A 21,078-nucleotide genomic window follows, 5' to 3' on the forward strand; every position below is an offset into this window, starting at 1 on the left:
TAAAAATAGATAGAAGAGCCCATGAAAAAGTAAAGAGGTGAGAGCTGGGAGATGAAAGGTGAGGACACTGGCAGCACGGGGAGTCGAGGTGGGAGCAAGAGAGCAAAGCTGAGAGACATAGATGTGAATTTGCATCTCTTATTAGCTTCCACATGCTCGTTCTTTCAGCTCATTGACCTTTGACTGGCTAGCTGACCCTGAACGATAAAAGCAAATTCTTAACTGTGAGGTCAGTGTGTCTTTGTGTGTGTGTGTGTGTGTGAGAGAGAGAGAGAGAGAACACACCTGGCTGATCCAGAATTAGCTCAAAGCCCTGTGTGTCATTCCTCTAATGTTATTGGACACAGGCAGATCAGGGTAGCTCAAAGTTGTAGCTGATCTTTTTCTTCTTCTTCTTCTTTGGTCGCCTTTTCAGACATGTCGAGATCAAGTCTCAGAAACAGTTTAGAGAATTTTTTTAAGGTCATATGTTATCCTTCGGCTTATTTCTTTGACTTTTGCTTAAAAGGACTGACACATGCCGCAAAGCCATTCTTTTATGTGTGAACGACACCGTGGCTACTTTGAAACCAGTTCGATGGGACCATTTTATTGTTGCTAGCTGCAGCTTTTAAGTCATTTTGAGTTGGGAAATTATTTAAAAAAAGCAGTGGAAATCTCTTTCGTTTCGATTTGTTATCAGCTTGGCACTAACAAATCGAAACGATTGCTTTAAACCTTGTTTAAAGCAAGGTTTTATCTGAGTGCTTCTCTTCTTATACGCCCTCCTTTGCCTCGTTACGGCGCTGCACGTCAACATTTTCCCACAAAAAAAAAAAAAAGTGCCTTGATGCGTTTCACGTTGCGCAGCAGTGGATAATTTCTTTGTAATTTTGGTCTCCATGATATCATGCCCGTTTCTTTCCGAAGCGAGTCGCTTCATTGCATGTCGGCAGGAGCCCTGCAACTGCACTGAGGACAACTCAACCCCCCCACCGCAAAACACACAGGCATCTGAATTGCAAACACTCGTCTGAATTAGTTCATGTGTGGAAGCTGTCAAACAACAACAGGGTCGCTGTTGTCTCACTAATTAGTGTGATGGGCTGTTTGGTGGGGGGGGGAGCATCAAAGCTGTCTCTTGGATTTTAACTCACTATTTTGCTACTATTCCAAACAAGAAACCACCTTTTTCTTCCAGCCAATCAGCTCAGGCCGATGGCTGTTTGTTGCATCGAAGCACTAAGATGGCTTTTGTACTGTCAGCTTGAAATAAAACCTGGATTAAGTAGTCTCTAAGCCTCTTTTTGGGGGGCTATCTCATTCCTGCAGTGTATTGATTCCTATACTGAGCATTCAGCCTAAGACTACTGATCGAGGGATAATCCCGGCACATTAATCTGGGACAGGGTGCCATATGCACAGGTAAGAACGGAAGCACGACATAGCTGCATTTAGCCGGTGAAGTGCAACTATGGTTTGGTATATTCAAGCATCTGAAGAAACAGTTTGTTACTGAGTGACGGCGGAGCTGGAAATGAGCTCCAAATGATCCTGATCTACAGGCCACAAGTGAGATGCCTCTTAAATTCCTGGTTAAATTCCTCCCTGTGTGTTTTTGGCGCTCAGCTCACGTTCCACCTGTGCAGTACCTGTGCTCCGAATGCAACAAACATATTCGCCACATTCATTCTTCTTGTTCCTTTCCCTTCCGATGGCTGAGCCTGAAAAGCTCTCATGCAAGCGAGCGAGCGTGGAAGCAGTTGTCCAATAGTATTATGCACGTCGTGCTTGTAATCCTGCATTACAGAGGCCATCGAGGGCTTTAGTGCCAGGCTCCCGTAGTGAGTCTAGTTTCCCTGAGTGTACCTGCTTTATGGCTGTAACTGACACACGCTTAGGGGAAAACACACGCTCAAAAACGTGTCAACAAACACATGCGTGCATAGACAGACATGCACACACACACACACGAAGACATGGGCAAACACGGGCGTGCGTGTGTGTACTCAGCGCCGTATCGCCGACACCGAGGATAAAAGGCCTGTGAACGAGCTGAGAGCCTAATTAGGTTTTAATTGATTTTGGAGTGGGTCTCTATCCTTCTTTCTGCCTCCCTCTCTCCTGTCGTGGATTAGCGTCAGTGAGTGAGTGTTCCTCAGATGTGATTATTGACCTGTTCGCTCAGCCTCTCCCCAGGCTCTGATGAATACATGTATGAGGGCCTGACGTGTGAGAGCCCACTGTCTGCCACTCTCTAAAAAATAAAACTTGAACGCATTCCAGGACATTACACACAAATCACTTGCACATGCGCAATCACCGACCCGCACCCGTGAAGACACACATTCGGCAAGCACACACACATGAGCAGACAGCCCCTACACACATCTAGATTCCATTAGGAGCTTGTTTTGAACCAAACTCCGCCTTTCTGTCGCTCTCTGTCTGTCTGGCAGCCCGTCTGGGTCTGTGCGACCGGCCCCGTGTTTAAGGAGCCGTAATAAGGCTGCAGTTCCACCCTCCCTCGCTTCCCCTTTAGGGAATAGCTGGAACACGGGGGGAAGAGGGGTTAAGGAAACTAAAAACCCTCAAGGGCCAGTAATTCTGCACTGGTCCAGACATGTCTTCTCTTCCTTTCCTCTCATATATCACGCCGTCCTTGCGTCAAAGCCACTAATTGCCTTTCACACCTTTGTTGTTTGCCGGCGATCGGGGACATTTCCTGCCGGCTGCAGCAGCAGCGCCTCACTACATCCAGACTGAAACGCATCATATATACATCATCCTAGCATTTTGTGGCTTCCTGTGGTCTCAGTGCTACAAAAACTAATCAAGTGATCATTAACAAGTATATATAGTAAAATCTAGGGCTGTGACGATATGCTTTTGTCCCGATTCGATTCCGATTTTTTGGGTGCCGATTCGATTTGAATTGCGATTCTCACAATTCTTCGAAATTGCTGATTTTTGTCGATTAAAAACAAAATAAATGAACAAAACTTTTTCATTTTTCTTGATTTCAATCAGGAAAGAACAACTCAGTAGCCAGACCATCATTCTGCTGCTATAATACCCAAGAAGACAAGTAGAAAGATCAATAAAAACAATAAAAATGACAAAAAATTTATAATTATTTTTATTTATTAAAAAAAAAAAAAATCGATTTTAAAATTGTGAAGCAAAAAAAATCCAGATTCTCGATTTTTCTATTCGATTTTCCCACCCCTAGTAACATCCCACCCTGTTGTGTATTATCTTCCGTTGCTAATGATCCAGTCTGGAAATGATGTTTCATGTATTTTAACATAAACGACTAAATAAATGCACAAAGCATTCAGTGGAAACTTTATTACATAAACGATTAAGTTAAATTTGTATTGGGTGAGTCACGGCTGTCTTGATTTATTTTGTTTATGCTGATAAAAGAGCAACAGCTGTTCTTGAATATCTGCAAACCAAACTTGGCCGTCCTCAGACACTCGGGGCTTTCAGCTGAAATGATTTTCCTCTCTGATGGTTTTTTTTTTTTTTTTTGTTCCACTCTTGGAGCACAGAAACCCACTAAATCCCGATCTGGTAAACAATGAGGAGTCTGTCACTCTTTTTCATCTCCCTGTTGATGACTTAGAGGAGCAGAAGCAGAAATTACACACCCAGATAGCAACATATCCAAGTGCACACATGCACACACCCTCTCCTCCCACCCTCAAAAGGGGACTCTAATAAACCATAAGTGCCTCTGAAATATTAACTAGATGCTGCGAGCAAAATCCCAGCAGATCCACAGGGCCTGCCATCTTCAATCTAGCCCCAAAAACAAACAGCACTTCTCATCCCCGTCTCCTCATGCCTCGCTGCTCTCCTCCGCTGTCCATCACTGATTCACACTTACAGATGACTGGGGCCGAACCGCTGACCACAGGCCGTCTAGCCTCGGCCCCAGACCTTCTGGAGCAGCATCGATCTGAAACATCAATCGGTACCTGCAGCCCTTACTGGAGCACTAACTCCTTCCACTCTGGCTGCTGGATGGTTTTTAACTCTTAAAACTCCAAGTTTGTATTTCTGTTGTTGGTTTGTTTTTTGCTTTCAGTAAAATGCATGAAAATCAAGATACAGGCATGTTTTTCAGGACAGCCTCACCTGTAACGTTGAGGCTTGAACGGATAGTGGCAATGAAACACACACACAGTTGTATATACCACTAATTCAATTCAATTCAACTTTATTTGTATAGCGCCACTTCACAACAATGTTGTCACAGGGCACTTTACATACACAAATCAACATACACATCATTTCGACCCAATTCATACATATCCTATAATAGAAACCAACTGATTGCCTCGAGTCATGACTTTGATCCAATCCCCCATCCTGAGCATGCATGCGGCGACAGTGGGAAGGAAAAAACTTCCCTTTAACAGGAAGAAAACCTCCGGCAGAACCCTATTTAACCAGAACACTATTTACCTACTTTCACCTCAAAACCAACTCCAGCACATTTTGTCTTTGGCGTCACCAAGAGCATCTCGGCTCTATTCCTGCCATAAAGGACAATAATTATCATTATTATTGTCCTTTTCATACAGACATAAACTTTGTGGTCACTTCTTGATTTTTGGCGGTTCCTGATTGGACATTGCCATCCATTCAAGCATCATTTATTCACTCATTTTCCAAACTGCTTAATTCAATTCAGGGGGGAAGCTGGAGCCTATCCCAGCTGTCTCCTGGGCGAAAGGCAGGGTACACCCTGGACAACCGTCTAGCTGTGAGGCCACAGGGCTAACCACCATGCCACCGTGCAGCCCATTTAAGCACCCATTTGGTATAAAGTTTGACAGGAAGTGGCTATTTCAAAATAAAGGTCTCATAGCAACAGGATCAGTGACAATGATGTTTTTTTTATCATGCAAATGTAACATATAATGGTGTTATAATTGATTTACCATATAGAGTTTGTGAATAAATGCTACATTTGAGAGGACAGTAAATCTCCAGGTCAGGATATAATTGCATTGAACACTTCCACTTGATCATTTAAAGGTTAAACTATCGATCACAATGTCCCCCACAGAGTTACATGCAACCATTCCTGAGAAACTGTCGTCAATATAAATAAAAGTGGAGGTGATTGGTCAGTTTTAAGGGTTAACTGGTGACGCAGTATGATTAAGCTTTTCCTTTCAGTGCGCTGCAGTTCAGTCTCACACACTGGACTCATCGTGAGTTTCTAGAGCAATTGATCACAGGAAGTCATTTAAATATATTCTACCTCACATTTATTGTCTCATCATTCAGCGCAGCTGCTGATGACCATGATGGCGTCCTAACGTAGGCCAAGTGCCAAATATCGACAGATCAGCTCTCGAACAACTCCCTTCAGTTGTGACCTCTGGGAACTCGTCTGTCTCTCCTTTCACCCCGAACCATCCTCAATTAAACTCCTCATCTTCATCCCTTCTTCGTCACCTCTCCCTCTGGCTATTGCTGATCATCTATAGATTTGCCATTACAAGCGGAATACAGACATTGATCCCACACCTCTCTACCATCTTTGAGTTTGAGTAAGAGGGCGATATCACACAAAGAAGAGCATGCACGTCCATGCAAACAGAGTTATGAGTCGGTGACACGTCTCAGTATGAGCAGGGATGACACAGGCAGAGGATTTACAGCTGTGTGTGTGTGTGTTTGTGTGTTTGCGCCTGCATGTCTGTGTATGGAGTTATCAAGTCATATCATAAAATCTTCCCACCTCAGGCTGAGTTCAATAACAAATAACCAAATAAAAGGGAGAAAATAAAACCCTCCAAGGTGCGAGGAATGGATCTTCTTGGATGAATGTGCTGCGTGATTCCGCCTGTTTCAATGTTTAATTTGAGCGTGTAAAATTAAAACAGATCCTCCTCGGGCTTCAAGAGAGGGAGGGTGATGAAACACAAAGGAGAAAAAAAAAGAGGTGGATCAAGAAAAATATGGCAGAAGAGAAACAGAAAAATAAAGGGGAAGTTATTCTTCTACACCTCGAGCTTGTCTTTCCTCCTTCCCCAGCAGCTCCTGTTATATCACTAGGTAGCATCCTGGGGCTCGGCGATGGCAGATTGCATTAGAGATATGGGCCTGATATTTCATCTAGCCTTTATTACATTTAGTTCGCATCAATCGGCTGGCAGCCTGAAGGTAAGAGCTATTTGGCACATAGCCGGACTCCCCGTGAAATGAAATCCTGAATTAAAGTGCCACCTCAGACGTGGAGCGCCTGCACGAGGCTGCCGATTTGATTGCTGCAGCAGAGCCGCAGCTTGGCTGCATCCGAGTGCTGACTGCTTGAACCCACTGAGAGAAAACCACCAGCTGGCTGGGGACATTAGCCAGAGTTCAGACTCCTTGTCTGGGCTGACCAATCACTTTTTTTTTGTTTTTATGAAGGCCTAAAGTGCCCCAGGAGGAGGAGGCGGGATGGCTGACTAATGCTTTCACACCGACAGGTTGTAGCTTTAAGTGGGTGCATGAATCTCTGTAAGCATAATCACACAGACAAAAAAAAACAAGTTCATTTCCTTTCTTTAAAGTGGAACTATTATGTGCATTTCAGGCTAATCTATTTTTATTTCTGAGCCCAGAAGGGCTGGGATTGATCGAGTTATTGTCACAAATCGCTTTATTTACTTCAGGCCGACCCTCTCCGTAGGATCAGCCTGTGGGCAAAACAAGTGGATTGAGACTCTTCCGCATCAAGCCCCGCCTCCCGCCAGATATAAGTTGCCACCAAGCGGCAACCTCTGGTGGTAAAAAGTGAAGCCTATGCTGAAGTACATAAAACTGCAGCTCCCCCTTCATCCACTTGGGGCTCCAAAACAGAGCAAATCCCCGTAGACTCCCGTGTTAAAAAGACCAACTTCACAGCAGAAATAAACATGTTTACAGCCTGGTTCAAAAACCCATTTTTGGTTAAATAGGTCAGGTTTACCTTCATGACAACTGGGAGGGAAGTGAATTTTTTTCTAACTCGCCTGTTTAAAAGTACAGCAAAGTTCGGCATATTTCGGGGTGTGTCCTTTTGATTGACAGGTTGATTGATTGACAGGTACCAATCTCCGGCTTCAAGTCAGAAGAACGTAGAACAACCGCGGTTTTTAGCCGGTTAACAACGTGACTTAGCTTCAGCCCGCATACCTCCGTTAGGTGGTTAGCTCCTGTTATCTCAGGGTTAGCTCGGTTAGCTTTTAGCTCGGAGTTCTCTCGATGTCAATTATCTGCCATGACACTCACGGCTCCTCTCTCAGCTCCACCTCTTTGCCCATATTTGTATTTTCTGGGCGAGACGACGCGCATGACACTGCCAACATGGCGACGGTAGGAACCGCCCACCGAGCTTCAATTCAGCTCTTTAGAAACCTACGGGTGATGTAACAGAGGCTCCGTCCATCGCTATATACAGTCTATGGTTGCCACTGATTGGTCAGCTGCCACTGCACTACATCGGGAGCGCGCACCGCACCTGCTTTCGCCGTCATTGTAACGTCTCATAAACAGAAGGATTAGGCTAATATGAACTCAATAAAAAAAACAAAATACAATGTCTACACATAGTATACAGCCCTACATGTTGGAACCTGAATCAGAGCCTGAAAACGAAGTGGAAAACAGCAACCCACAGCAACGATGCAGCAGGATGTCTCTCTTTGGTAAACTCACCAGCCATCGTTGGAAATAACTTTATCCGACATTTTCCAACCGCCTGATGTATTTGTACATGCCCTTGTTAACCAGTAGAAGGTAACCAATCACCAAACCTTATCCCCCGGGACGTCACAAGGATTTCCAAGTAGAAAAAACTCTCTAAAACGACGCGTTTTTCGTCGCCATGGAAACCGAACGGAGAGAATGCTGGAACTCAAACTCAAACATGTGTTTAGGTGATAAAAAACAGTGCCGTTCACATGTCTGATGAGGATTCAACACTGTAACACTGTAGAATGCTCAGAAAACTCCAAATACCATAATAGCCCACCTTTAAGATCATGTTATATGAGTCTTCCAGAAAACATCGCGCTGGTTGGACGTTTCTAATCCCAACTGTCAGGCAGGTTTCCAGCCCTGCTGAACCTTTCACCTCGGCGCCCTTAAGCGCTCTGAGGATTGGATCAATTCAGGTAAAAAGCATAAAACAGGATGGAGACAGCAAGGATATCGAACTGTTGTGCTTCTTTTTATTATTCCGCTTATTCTTGCAGACCACAAAGGAAAATGTTTCACGCACGAAATGCAGAACATCAGTGTTAGAGGTCATGCATGCATAAGTGTCGGTACGATTCCCTGTTTGCCTAATTGGCCAATAAAATGGGAATTATCAGAGGCTGGATGGATAAAAGGAGTGAAGGAAAAAGGCAAACAGAGAGGCTTATTTTACAAACTGACATGCTTTTGCAGAGTTACTCGCATCCAAACGCCCACACATACTCAGTAACTCTCCCTGATACACATGCATTCGGTCATACATGCAGGATGAAGGGAGCCTGAGTGGGAGTGTGTGTTAGAGGGCAGGCAGAGGCCTCCATCCCTCCAGGCAAGAGTAAAAGAAAAAAAAAGACAACTATCCCAATAAATCTGTGGAGAAGAGGAAAGCATTTGAAAGTTTTTGATTCCTCCACTTCCTCCGGCCTCCTCCCTCCCTGCGTGCCTTGGGCTGCGAGAAACCGCTTGACACACTGCTTATCAACAGCTGAGCCGTCCCTCTCACAGCCAGTAGCTTCAGTTTACACTGCCGCGCTGGTGTTGAAGCCCACTAACATGTTGCAAAAGAGATAATAATGCACCATTTTGCCTTTGACAAAAAAAAAAAAGTGACAAAAAGAGCAGAGACATCAAAATAGCAACTCCAGTTCGCCGCTTCAAACCTGACGCGGCCGCGTGAAAAGAGCTGACAATCATCACAAAAACTCCTTTTCACCAGAGCCGCTATTGATGCTCATGAAAGCAACATTTTTCTCCGGGCCATTTGTCAGCGAACACCCATCTGGAGTTATTAATTCTTGGATATAGAGAGCGAAGGAGGGAGGAAATAAATGGCCATAATCGGGGAAATAATTTGAGATGAATCTCATCTGTGTTCCTTTCATAGAAATTTGTTCTGTCAAAATGGGCAGATGGGAAGCATTCGCCCTGACCTGCTTGTATAAAACTGGATTAAACAATGGAAGCTGTGATTTCTTCCTCTTCTCCTTTGAGGTCTAAGACAATAGAAGACCATATGATTTGGATTATTCACGTCTCTGAGAAAGGAAACTGACCAATGCGGTTCTATCCAGATCAACAGCTGGGTCTCATTGCCTTCTTTTTGCTTTTTCAACCCCTCCCTGTTCATCCTCTTTCTTTGCCTCTCCCGCCCCTTAAAATTCCATCTCGATTTTGCTCTTTCATCCTGTCTGAGTTTTTTCTTCTCCCACTGCCCAAATGGAGACATGCAGATCTCAAATGCTGCTTGGCATTTCATTATCAGATAGAGGAAGATCGCTGCTTGCTAGTCTTGATAACGTCATTCAGATTCCTGGTTCTAAACATCATAAAAAACAAAAGATATAAATCCGACATATAGTATTTATTTTGGCTTCTTTCAACAAATTAAAAAGGAGGAAAGACACACGTACCGTTCAATATGAATCATACTTTCCATTCCTCTTTTACAGACTTGTTTTGCTAGTTTGTGTAAAAAACAGACCAAAAACCTTGACATGTGGAAGCTAAAATGAGCAAAACTCTCTCCTGTTTTAAATGCTGAGGTTTAACCATTGCAGCAGCTGTGCCCTTAAGCAAGGAATTCAACCTGGTAATTGGCCTGATGAGGCCTTTAAAAGGCCGAAGCTAAACAGAGAGTGGTTTTAGCTCGCAAGCAGCCAAGGTGAAACGAGTGCAATGGTGTGAAAGCCAAAAAGAAAATCGCTTTTATGCTTTTACAGAAAGCTGATGATTAAACTCTCCTCTGCAACTGACCTGTTGTGGTGAAAATGTTGAAAATGCTCCAACGGCTCGGGGTACGGCGTTATAATTATATGCTTCCAATGGAGAGCTCATGAATGCTAGGATGCTAATGAAAATATCAACTATAATCACCAGTCATCCAGAATAATAGCACACTGAGAAACGTTCGCCTTGTGGCAGAACTGATCTTACTTGCAGTCGAGCCTTTCGATCTCAAAGTGAGGGTTGAAGTTGAGGACGATGCGCTGCGAGGGCTCTGGCGCCGTGATGATCCAGTGGCAGTTCTGGTGAGGAGGGTACTCCAGAGGATAACCAGGGGAGGTGATGTAGCCGGCCTCTGTGGCATCCAAGACGCCTCCACACTCTGGTAATGTGAGGAAGGACAGATACACGAGGTAAGTCAATGTGACCACAGACTAAATGCAGACATTTTTAAGCATCTCTACATCCCGTCATTTACGTGGCGGCCATCACATCAAATAAATCCCCAGTAAATGCAAACGTAGACGCCCACGGCTGGAACTGCGGCTCAGATGGCATGCTTTAATTTACCTTGTTCCCACATATGAAGATGTGATGAGCAACAAATGAACAGTAAAACAAAGAAACCAATTTAGGCCGTCTGTTAGCAGGAAATTGGAAAAACTTCTCCATTGTGGATTCTCAATGCGAGCGGGACCACGTGGGTAAGCTATAAAAACAATAAAAGATCATCATTGTGCATTTGCTGAACGCTTGCAGAGGCTTTTTCACCCCTCTTCCACACCCAGGCTCTTATCTCCCTCCTTCTCCATTGGGAGCGCTCCTCCAAGTGTAATTGTTGCTCCAGCAAGCCAATCTGCAAACATTAGGACACATTCCCTGATCCTATCAGCCTCTCCCAGGAACAATAGCCTGCCAATGGCGTTGCTCAGCAGGCTTAGACAGGAAGTGACACGCAGACGGCCTGTCTAGTGGGGTTCTGCGGGTCACCCCGACTCTGTAATGAGAAGCTAACGCTCCAACAAAGGCCCCATTCTCCGCTAACACCCTGACGGCTACAGCCGCTCTCCTGCTTTGCGTTATCTCTCACAAACACGCTAAACACATAAACTCACAAAAGCAGCATGTACACAAGTGTTCTGCATGCCACACACACACACACACACACACACACACACACACACACACACACACACACACACACACAGTATTGTTCTATTATTACATTTTATTGTCATACATTAAGCTAAACATATTCTCCATGACAACAGCGGTGGATGATTTAGCTCTCAAGCTAACACTGTTTATGACTGCATGTGTGTGTGTGTGTGTGTGTTGGGGTGGGATGTTTAGGGCTCCAGTGGGATCACTAAATGTAATGAACTTTATACTGAGCTCAAAGAGCCTTCACAATATTGTTGCAGGTGTTGCATGTCCAATCAAGCGAAACGTCCCACACAGTAAGGAGACGTGCGACAAGCTAATTCTTGTGCTGCAGCTCCATTAAAAATGCACAACCTGACGTTAAGGATTAACCACTCAGCCTTTTAAATGAATCCCTTATATTGACATAAATGGGTTATTTTTCTCTTATTTCATTTTTTTTTGTAAAAAAAACATAAAGGAAGTGAGAGGGAAAAAAAAAAACAACCACCAAAGGCTTGAAGTGTAATAGACCCTTCAAGTGTTGACATTTCCACCGCCTATTGTGCTTAAAAGGCACACTTAAGATTCTCTGACATTTGATAGAGCTGCAATGGCTTCCTTATTTTGTTACACCGGAGAGGAGCAACGCCTACGCCCATGCATCAGCCCCGTACAGCTGACGGGGATTTCAGGCGAGTCCCTGACTTCAGCTTCCCACAGAAACACATGCATGTTGGGAACATGTATATTTTATATATATATATATATATATATATATATATATATATATATATATATATATATATATATATATATATATATATGTATGTATACATACACATTGGCCCCAAATGTGCACAGGATGGCGCTCACATGCATGCATTAACACACACCCACATAGCTGCTGCTGCTGCTGCTGCATGCTCAAACGGCCACCCACGCTTGTGCACCTCTTTGAGGGGCTTGTCAATCACAAAGGCCTGCAAAAGGTGGAAAAAAATAGCGAGCTGAAAAATGTTCAAAAAGATAGCAGGGATGGATGGGAAAGAATGACTGAAGCAGACAGAAAAAAAAACACACACACATCTCTTTATCTGCTGCGACTGTGCAGACAGACGGTCATTGTTGAGAAGCCTATGGAGGGAACGGTGTGCAGGAGGCTATCGGTGCAAGGAGCCTCAGCAGATTAAGCCCTTTGGGGAGAAATCCTGCAGCCTCGACACTTTTCCCCCTCAGCTGCCAATTCAATGGCCTCCGAGGGAGGATGAAGAGTCGGGAGAGGAGAGAGGGAGGAAAGGGGGATTACAGTGGGGAGAAAAACAGGAGAGATGAGTGAGGATGGGCCGAACGGACGAGGGATTGAAGCTTCAAGGAGGAAGGGGGGGGGGGTTGATCGGAAAGCGAGGAGAGCCGTGGGGTGGGTGTGAGCTCATAGGTGGGAACAGAGGAAGAGAGAGAGAGAGAGAGGGGTGAGTGACAGGCGTGCAGGGAGAAAAAGGTGATGAGGAAGAGGAAATACAGAGGCAGAGGAAGGGCAGAAGAAAGATGCAGCGCGTGTGCACAGAGCCTGACGAGCCTCATTAAGACATGTCTGCTATCCAGCGGCTCCCTGTAGACACTGACCCCACTGGGAAACCTCTGTCAGTCAGCACACACACACACACACACCCACTAGGACTGGTGGCATGTGTGTGTGTGTGCTGCTGCAGCAACAACATCCATCCATGCTTAAAGGTCTTGTGACAGATGTGTGTTTTATCCTTAATTTTTTGATAATCCATTGCAGATTGAACAGTATACACGTGTGTGTGTGTGTGTGTGTGTGTGTGTGTGTGTGTGTTTGGTCGATGCTGAATGAGTAGCAAGAGGGAAGCACTCAGGAGCTGCCAGAAAGATTCATGAATTACACTGTCTCTTCTAGTAGAGTAGTCCATCTGTCTACACACACACACACACACACACACACACACACACAGAAGTGCACACATGTTCCCACCAAGCAGAGACCCTATTCTACCAGAACAATGACACCACTATGCGAGTGTGTGCATACTGAATGTTAGGAGTGTGTTGTGTGTATAAAGTTAACATCCAGCTGAAGTACTATAAAGACTTGTGTAATCTATTTTTAGTGATTATATCAGCGAAGCCAGTTAACTGTGTGTGTGTGTGTGTCCGTATTTTCCCGTCAGTCCCAATCAAGTCAAACTCTGATGTCTTTGTAGCAGCTGAGAGCGCCTCTATCTTCATTATCTGAGGAAATGTGCATATGTCTGCATGTCTTCGTCGCCGTCCAGCGATGTGTGTGTAAGCGCTCTCATTTCTATTAGCCGCCTTATCGGGGAGGCACTGCGTCACGCTCTGGGATAAGCGGTGAGTGTGGGGAAGAGGTGCTGATAAATCCCTCCATCATTCCTTGTGTCTGGTGCCCGTCCCTCCCCATCGCACCGCCACCACCTTAATTAAAAAGTGCTATCACCCAGAGAGCGGGGGAACGTGAGGAGAGAGTGGTCAGCGCTCATCCATTCAGGCAGAGTGAGGGTTGACTCTCTGGCTGTTTTTAATCTCAGCTGTTTCACAGTGGGCTGGACCAGAGGAGGACGAGGAGGGGACAAATAGAAAGTTATTTACTTACAACTGTGTAGTATTACGTCTCCATATTGGGGAAATTATTGCTTAAATTGTTTAAAATAATCAACAGACTGACTTTAAAGCTTTTTTGAACTTATTGTATTGCTAATTACACTCATTTCAAGCATGTGTGAGCAAAAACAGATGTTTATTTCATAAGTAAAGTAGGACTTGAGGTATAAAACACCTGCGATGGACTGGCGACCTGAGCAGGGTGGACCTGCCTCTTGCCCAGTGATTGCTGGGATAGGCTCCAGCTTCCCAGTAACCCTTTGCTGGAGTAAGTGGTTAAGAAATTGGATGGATGCAAAACACAACTTTAATTCAATAAATTCAAAAGGTAACCTTTGTGAAGCATTGGAAAAAAACAACTGCACAGGTACAACAATCTGGAAAATACTCAAAAAAAAAAAAGATTTGAAAAATGTTTTTGAAATGTGATTTTCTGTCATTTATCTTTTGGAAATGTCTCTCCCATTTCGTTCTAAACCTATTTTTTCTTTTTTAAAAAAAAAGAAACTACGTTTAGAGTCCATTTAAAAAGCAAGCACACACACAACAAGCTGAACAAATATCAACACATAAATCCACAAGACGGCAAAAAATATGAGCAAACCATTAATTTAATAACTAAAAAACATTAGAAGAAGTCACGGAAAGCAGGCATGCTTTCTTTTTCTGAAATGTTTTGGTGGATTTTCAGATTTTTGTTGTGTTTTTTTTTTTTTTTTTTTTGTTTTCCACACTTGTATTTTGCACCTCTGGATCACTACAGGGTGAAATAAAACACACAAACAAGAAAAAATATTAAATTAGGGTGCTGAGCTTAAAAATTCCCCCATAAATGAACAAATTGAGACATCTGACAGATGAATTATTGGGTATTATTCAGGATATACTAATATTTCTCTCTGATTTTTTGCTCCCAAACAGATATTAGACACAATTTAATGTATAAAAGTTCATTTTAGGAGTTATATGTGTACACATGAACCCCCTTAGCGCACAATGGTTAATACAAATGCTGCACTGAACCCCCCCTCTTTTCTGTAATGAAATCATGTTTTGCAGGAAATAAAACTAAAGGAATTAACTGTGAGCAAAAGCCAGAGGAGTAACAATCACCCTGGTGCAACAGCTCTTTGTTAAACAGTGCTAAATGTGTTTAAAGGAAGATCTCTTAAGAACTAACAAAAGCCACATAAAAAGCAGATAAAATCCCCCAAATCCTCTTTTCCTCTCTGTGTCTCCTCTTTCTCGCTCCCTCTTAACTCCTCCCTCTCTAACAGGATAAGTGCCCCATGCTAATCAGCTAAATGCACAGATCCGACTGTCGTGATCAATGCTTCAATGGATCAATCGGGTAAACAGATGGCTGCTGGTGTGGGCCTAATCCTAAACTCTACCTGCCTACAGTATCATGTCTCCCTGTCCCTCGATGCACTCCTTAATCCCTGTGCGGCGGTGTCAAACCTGCACCGCCAAAGCACTTTTCACACAAGCCCCCCCCCCCCGTCTGGGCTGGAAACAGCAGAGTAGACATCAGCGAGGGGAAGCTGTGAAGAATTGAGCTTTGCTGCAGGAGTTTTGGTGATTTGTCATCACCCTCCACCCCCACCTTGCAGAGTGTTACCTTTCAGCGGAACTGACTGCTTAAAAAGAGAAAAAAAAACAAAAAACCCTCCTTTGTGGTATTTGCACCTCTCACCAAAAGCTGTTTGTCTAAATTTAAATGTACACCCTGAACAGCGCCGCCTTTTAACCCGGCTTGCAATCCGCCTAAAGTACATGTAAAATACTTTGCCTCTTCACAATGCTCGCACCCTCCAGTTCCCATCTAAAGCCATCCCTGAGCACCAGTTAAGACCCACTATGAGGCTAATGCGACAGACTGAAAGAGCAAGCTTTGTTTTATTTATAGGGGTCTTGTTTTTAATTTCACCCCGACTGCGGTGGGCTGTTCCAGGGCTTTGAGCGAGCCTGCGACGCTCATACCTGACTGGTATTGAACGGGCTCCTCTGTTTGTCTTCAGCTATGAATGTTAATAGGTGACCTTGTTTTCGCAGCTGATACCTCTGAGGCTCCGGCAGATTAAAACGCAAAGAACTGAAGGGTGGGCTGCTAAGGAGGGAAAGAAGAAGGAGAAACACAACAAAAAACAGCAGCAAAAAAAGGTTCATTCAGGAGCTAAAAGTTTGGGAAATGATTCAATGACTAGAAATCCAACTCTGGAAGAAGATGATACCACAGAGGATGCACAGCCGCCCACTTAATAAACATGCAAATGAGCTGCTTAATGGCTTGAATATTAATGCTTCTGGTAGGGAGTAATTAATGTACATGTCACCGAGTCAAACTGTAGTGATTACAGTACAAGTGAAGTGGAAGTTTATATCTGACAGAAAAATGAGTTGAAATGAATCTTTTGGATCCTGTATTTGGACATTTTCCCTCTGAAGCAAAGATCCACCTTTAGAGCATGAAATATGCCGGTGGCGTGCATCACTTAGCTCCAAAACACTCATAAAAAAAAAAACCCTTCGCTACTGTAAATGTATCAACTTTCAACAACCCACATGGAAAAGCAGGAACGCTTTGGAAAGCGCAAACTTTTGATGCGACTCGCAGTGTGCTTAACTTTCATGAGAGCATCGTTTCTGAAAGAGACTGAGCGGCTGACAGACTTCACCTCTTTCATCTTTCCCCTCGCCGTGGAGCTCCGGCTGTGATTTTACCCCACGTTAGCCGTGTCAACGCAGATGATAGTGTCACCTCGTAACCCTTAATGCGATCTGTTCCCTGAGCCCAATGCCATTTTAACTCCGTGACCTCTGTAACGCTTTGATGTTGCCCTTTCCTCTCCACCGTTTGAAGCACAATCCCCCGACCACCTCTCCCAACTCATGCTCCCCCTTGTTCTTGTTGTGGCCCGGCGGACGGCATCCTCTTCTCCTTTCTTTGCCTCCACTTCTCTGCGGTCACCAGCACCCTCTTTCCTTCCCCTCCTCTGTTTCTGCTCTGCTCTCTACCAGCCTCTCTCCCCTCTGGCATCTGTGTGTAATGCGGCTCTTGAGGCAGGGACATGTGGTGCAGTGTCTTGGCAGGAGAGGGAGAAAGCAGGGGGGGAATCCAGCTTCTTGCTTCCCTGGCGACTGCCAAGAGGCCCACATCTGTCTGTGATCAGCGAGGACGCAAGCAGCCAATACACACACATTCACAGAAATGGTTGGGGTGGCCGTCCTATTCGAAACAAGTAGCCAGAAAAGAAGAGGGGATGAGAGCTGACACCAGCGGGTGGTGTCTTAAAGCCTCAACAGTCATCATGGGATCACGATGAGCTCCTAATTCCATCCCTACACCCATTGAGAAGGAATTACAGCCCTCCAATATAAACACCACTAAATGTGCACCAGTTTACTATATATTCTTGAATTACACACTTTATGATGTAATGTGTGTGTGGAAAAAGCAAGACCAAACACAACGTAAACAGACAAATCGTGTCATTTTTGCTTTGTGCGTAGAGAAAAAGCGCGCAGCAAAACTGTGTTTACTGCCCAGCTGTAAGCAGCCAGACTGGAGTCATGGATGAGTGAGCGCGAGTCATGTGTCACAGTGGCGTCACCTCTCAGCGTGGTGAACCCCTGCATGCATCCCTGGCTCTTCCTGCCTCTGCTGGTATCGCGACGCGTTGAGCTTTTCCAGAAATGGCAGCTTTTTACGCCTGAGTTTCGCGCTCCCAGATACAGAAGAGTCATCTGGCTGAGGCATGGCACGGTGCCGTATCCCTACTTTTCCAGCAAGGAGGAAACCTGCTTACTTTAATCTCCTCCCTTCGTCGTGATTGTTGAGATGGCACGGAGATGACGGGGAGCTCCTGCCCTCAGCCGCGCGCAGCAGCCCTCATGGAGCACGAGGAAGAGACTGGACCGGTTGGCTGGTTAATGTGAGAGCGCGGGTTTTTACGCACGGCTCCTTGGACACGTGCAAATGTTTCAGATTGGTGTTTTCCAAGCCCAGTGAAGGGCTGGTGTTTGTCAGGCAGGGGCAGCTTTCCGTTTCTGAATTTCTATTAGACCAAATCCTCCAAAGTTGTCCAGTTTAAACAAGATCCACCGGCTTGAAATGGTCACCCATTCGGAGCCAGAGCTTATCTGAAGTTGATTAAACAAACACATTTTGCTTTAACTGTGAAAAACCTTCATGTGTGAGTTACAATCCTCTTCACTGCCTCCCATATTCACCCAATTAAGCGGAAACAAGACGGCAACAGGATGCATCATGAAATATTATGCCAGCTGTCTGATTTAAAACATTAAAAACACACAAACCCCTTGAACTGTACTTATAAAATACCAAAACAATAGTCTTTAAAGGCCGGAGAGGCTCATTGCGCTGGATTTTCTGACTAACCACGCACAATACAGTTTTTATTAGACATGTTTAGGTTAAAAACGGACCACGCGCGCGTCAAAATGAGGAATAAACTAAAACTCACCCTCTTCTCCACTGGCTCTCAACGCTAGATGACACATTGCCATTAAAAATCCAATCAGCGAAGACACAAAATCCATTTTGGATGAGGTAAAAAAAAAACTTGTGGAGAGCCTTAAGTGTCCGATGTTTTCACCTCGTCGGATCTGAGCGCTGCGGTTCCTGAACAAGAAAAAAAAATCCACACACGTTCGAGGATCTAAAACCCACTGGCAGCAGTGAAAAAAAAAAACAAACAACACTTTGTTTTGTTTTTTTTTAAAGAAAAAAAAACAGAAATAAAGAAAAAAAAGGGACCCCACGGCGTTTATCAAACCATTTGCGTGGGAAACTGTGCAACTACATGCCACAAGAGGAATTCAGAAAATACTCTTCGCGAAGCTCCTTTAAGTGTGTCCATGTAGAGGAGCCACGCAAATAAACCTCATCCAAAACAAAGTCCCGCAGCGTGGAGGCTTCTGCTGGTGCGTGGACAGCGGCTCCAGGGTGCGTCAAGTTCCGACAGAGGCTCCCCGGTCTCCCTCCCTGCGTCCCAGCGTGGATTGCGCACACGAGGGTTGTTTCTCCTGCGGGAGTCTCTCTCCCAGAAGCAGTCCTGGTACAGAAAGCTGCTTTTTTTTTTTCCTTTAATTATAGGCACAAATCTAATAATTACAAGTAAAGAGACCCTTCATGTCCTGTCAGCTCCCGCAGCACCGCTCCTCTCTGCTCCTCGCTCCGCTCCGCTCCGACACTGACGCGCGTCCTGCTACTGCGAGGGGTGTGTGGCGTGTGTGTGAGAGTGATCGCTCTTTTGAGCCGAGCAGCTATCGCGTTACAGTCACGGCGCCTTGGGCTCCGCCCCCTCCCGTCGCTTAGCCGATTATAGGGAGGGATGGAAGGGTGAGAGCGCACGCGCACGTGTACGCGCTCCCTCTCCCCCCGTCTCTCTCCCCTCACAAAAAGATGCCACAGATATGAACTCCTCCATAGATAAGACCGAGATAAAACACTTTGTCATGGTAAACCAAACTTGTCCCGGGGCTGCTTTACATGATCAGAGGGGGCAGACGTGGAATAACTATAATAATAACAACTATAACAAGAATAACTATAATAATAACAACTATAACAAGAATAACTATAATAATAACAATAATAACTATAATAATAACAAGAATATTAATACTAATACTAACAATAAGAATGAGAATAAGAATAATAATAAGAAGATGATGAAGAACAAGAACAAAAACAGGAAGAACAAGAACGAGAACAGGAAGAACAAGAAGATGATGATGATGAAGAATAAGAATAATAACAAGATTAAGAATAATAAGAATAAGGACAAGAACAAGAAGAATTAGAAGATTAAGAATAAGAAGAAGAAGAACAACAAGAAGAAAAAGAACAAGAAGAAGAAGAAGAAACAGAGATAGAAAGGGAGGAGAGTATGACTGGGGAGGGGGTGGTTCCTTGGTAAGCAGGCACATGGCCGCCTTTCACCACAAAAAACACATCAAACAACCAAACCAATGTTGGAGCCCTCAACCCACTAGGAGTAGAGCCCACCTCAGCCCTGCCCGATGTCAGCCCTGCAATCAGCAGACCTAAATACAGAGCGGGAGGCCGTGTAATGACACAGTAGTGAGCCCAAAATAATCTGCTGAGAAAGGCCTCTTCAGCGTCCAGCCCATGTGCCCTGCCTATGGCTTGTATTACCTTGCAATGTAACGGACGGAGGCCTGGCTGCATAATGACTGCATGTAGCCTTGCTGGCATCTTTATTTGGAACGGCTAGGTGCATTCTTGAAGGTCAGAACACATGGGAAACTTTGAGGCAATGCATGCATATCTGCGCAGAGGAGCTTTATCTCCCCCCCCCCCCCGTACGATGGTGTGTCAGCACAGCGACTACAAGCATTTGTAGTCCCCTTTATTATCCCCTCCATCGCAATAGTTGCAAGATGTAAACATTGTCAACAAAAGACCCCCATTGCCCTTGACAGAAGGTTGTGTGACAGTTCTGTGTGTCACCGTCTGTCTGTCACCTCAGTCAACTGTCATCCCCTGCTGCTCCACACACCCCCCTCCACCCCAAGGTTGACTCGATTCCATCAACTTGCAGCTTCCTTACAGCTTGTCAGTCATCTTCAAGCCCACCTCCAGCTAGAGGGAGAGGTGGCTGTCAGACGTCAATCTGATTGGTTAATCTGAGCCTCCGAGCGGGGGTCTGTACTGGCATAAACCAGTTTGCCACATGCTATATTGTGGTCTTGATTAAAGTTGGGAGATCATTTCTTTTTTCCTTTTATTCTACTCGTGTGTGTGTGTGTGTGTGTGTGTGTTATCTGATGAGAGAGCACTGATTAAACACTTTGTGATGAGAGCATGTGATCTTTGCTTAACCCCCACTATGACCCTTTCACCGAGATAAAGAGAAAGGAGAGAAGACGAAGGCGGTATAAAACCTTCAAGCAACACTGGGTCACTTTCTGTCCAGTTCCCCCTCCCAGTCCCCGAGGGTCATATGATACTCTCCTCTTCCATTTGTCAACATTTCTCCTCCCACCATCAGCTTTCAACCCCCCAAATATTGGGTCAATGCATGGCCAGTGGGGAGATAAAGGGGGAGCGTTGTGAGTGGAATGTGTGTATATTTATTGCTGAAGGAACACACACAGTAGACTGCAGTCTTGTATATGTTTTGGCATTCCTGCTATTTTGGCAACATGAAGTTGCTGCAATGTACTTGTACAAAGGAACCAAATCTATTTTCATAAAAGAATGAAACACCTCCATAGGGAGCAAGGACAAGTGTAAAAGAAAAAGCTGTCAGAGGAGATATAAAGAGCTTCAAGCTAATCTGGATGAAT

The 21,078-nt window shown here is 44.7% G+C and overlaps 1 protein-coding gene across 2 annotated transcripts in view; it reads right to left on the bottom strand.

The window, feature by feature from the left end:
• nrp2a (neuropilin 2a) overlaps positions 1-18,897 on the bottom strand; it is a 69,049-nt gene extending 50,152 nt beyond the window's left edge. For both annotated transcript variants that reach the window (XM_079264161.1, XM_079264160.1), the window contains exons 1-2: positions 18,228-18,897; positions 10,162-10,333 (exon numbers count right to left, since the gene is read on the bottom strand). In XM_079264161.1, the coding sequence (XP_079120287.1) occupies positions 10,162-10,333; positions 18,228-18,303 (248 nt within the window). In that variant the 5' untranslated portion in view covers positions 18,304-18,897. The remainder of the gene's footprint in view (positions 1-10,161; positions 10,334-18,227) is intronic.
• Positions 18,898-21,078: the final 2,181 nt, after the last annotated feature.

The sequence above is a fragment of the Telmatherina bonti genome (genome assembly GCF_933228915.1).
Source record: "Telmatherina bonti genome assembly, chromosome: 24".
NCBI lineage: Eukaryota > Metazoa > Chordata > Actinopteri > Atheriniformes > Telmatherinidae > Telmatherina > Telmatherina bonti.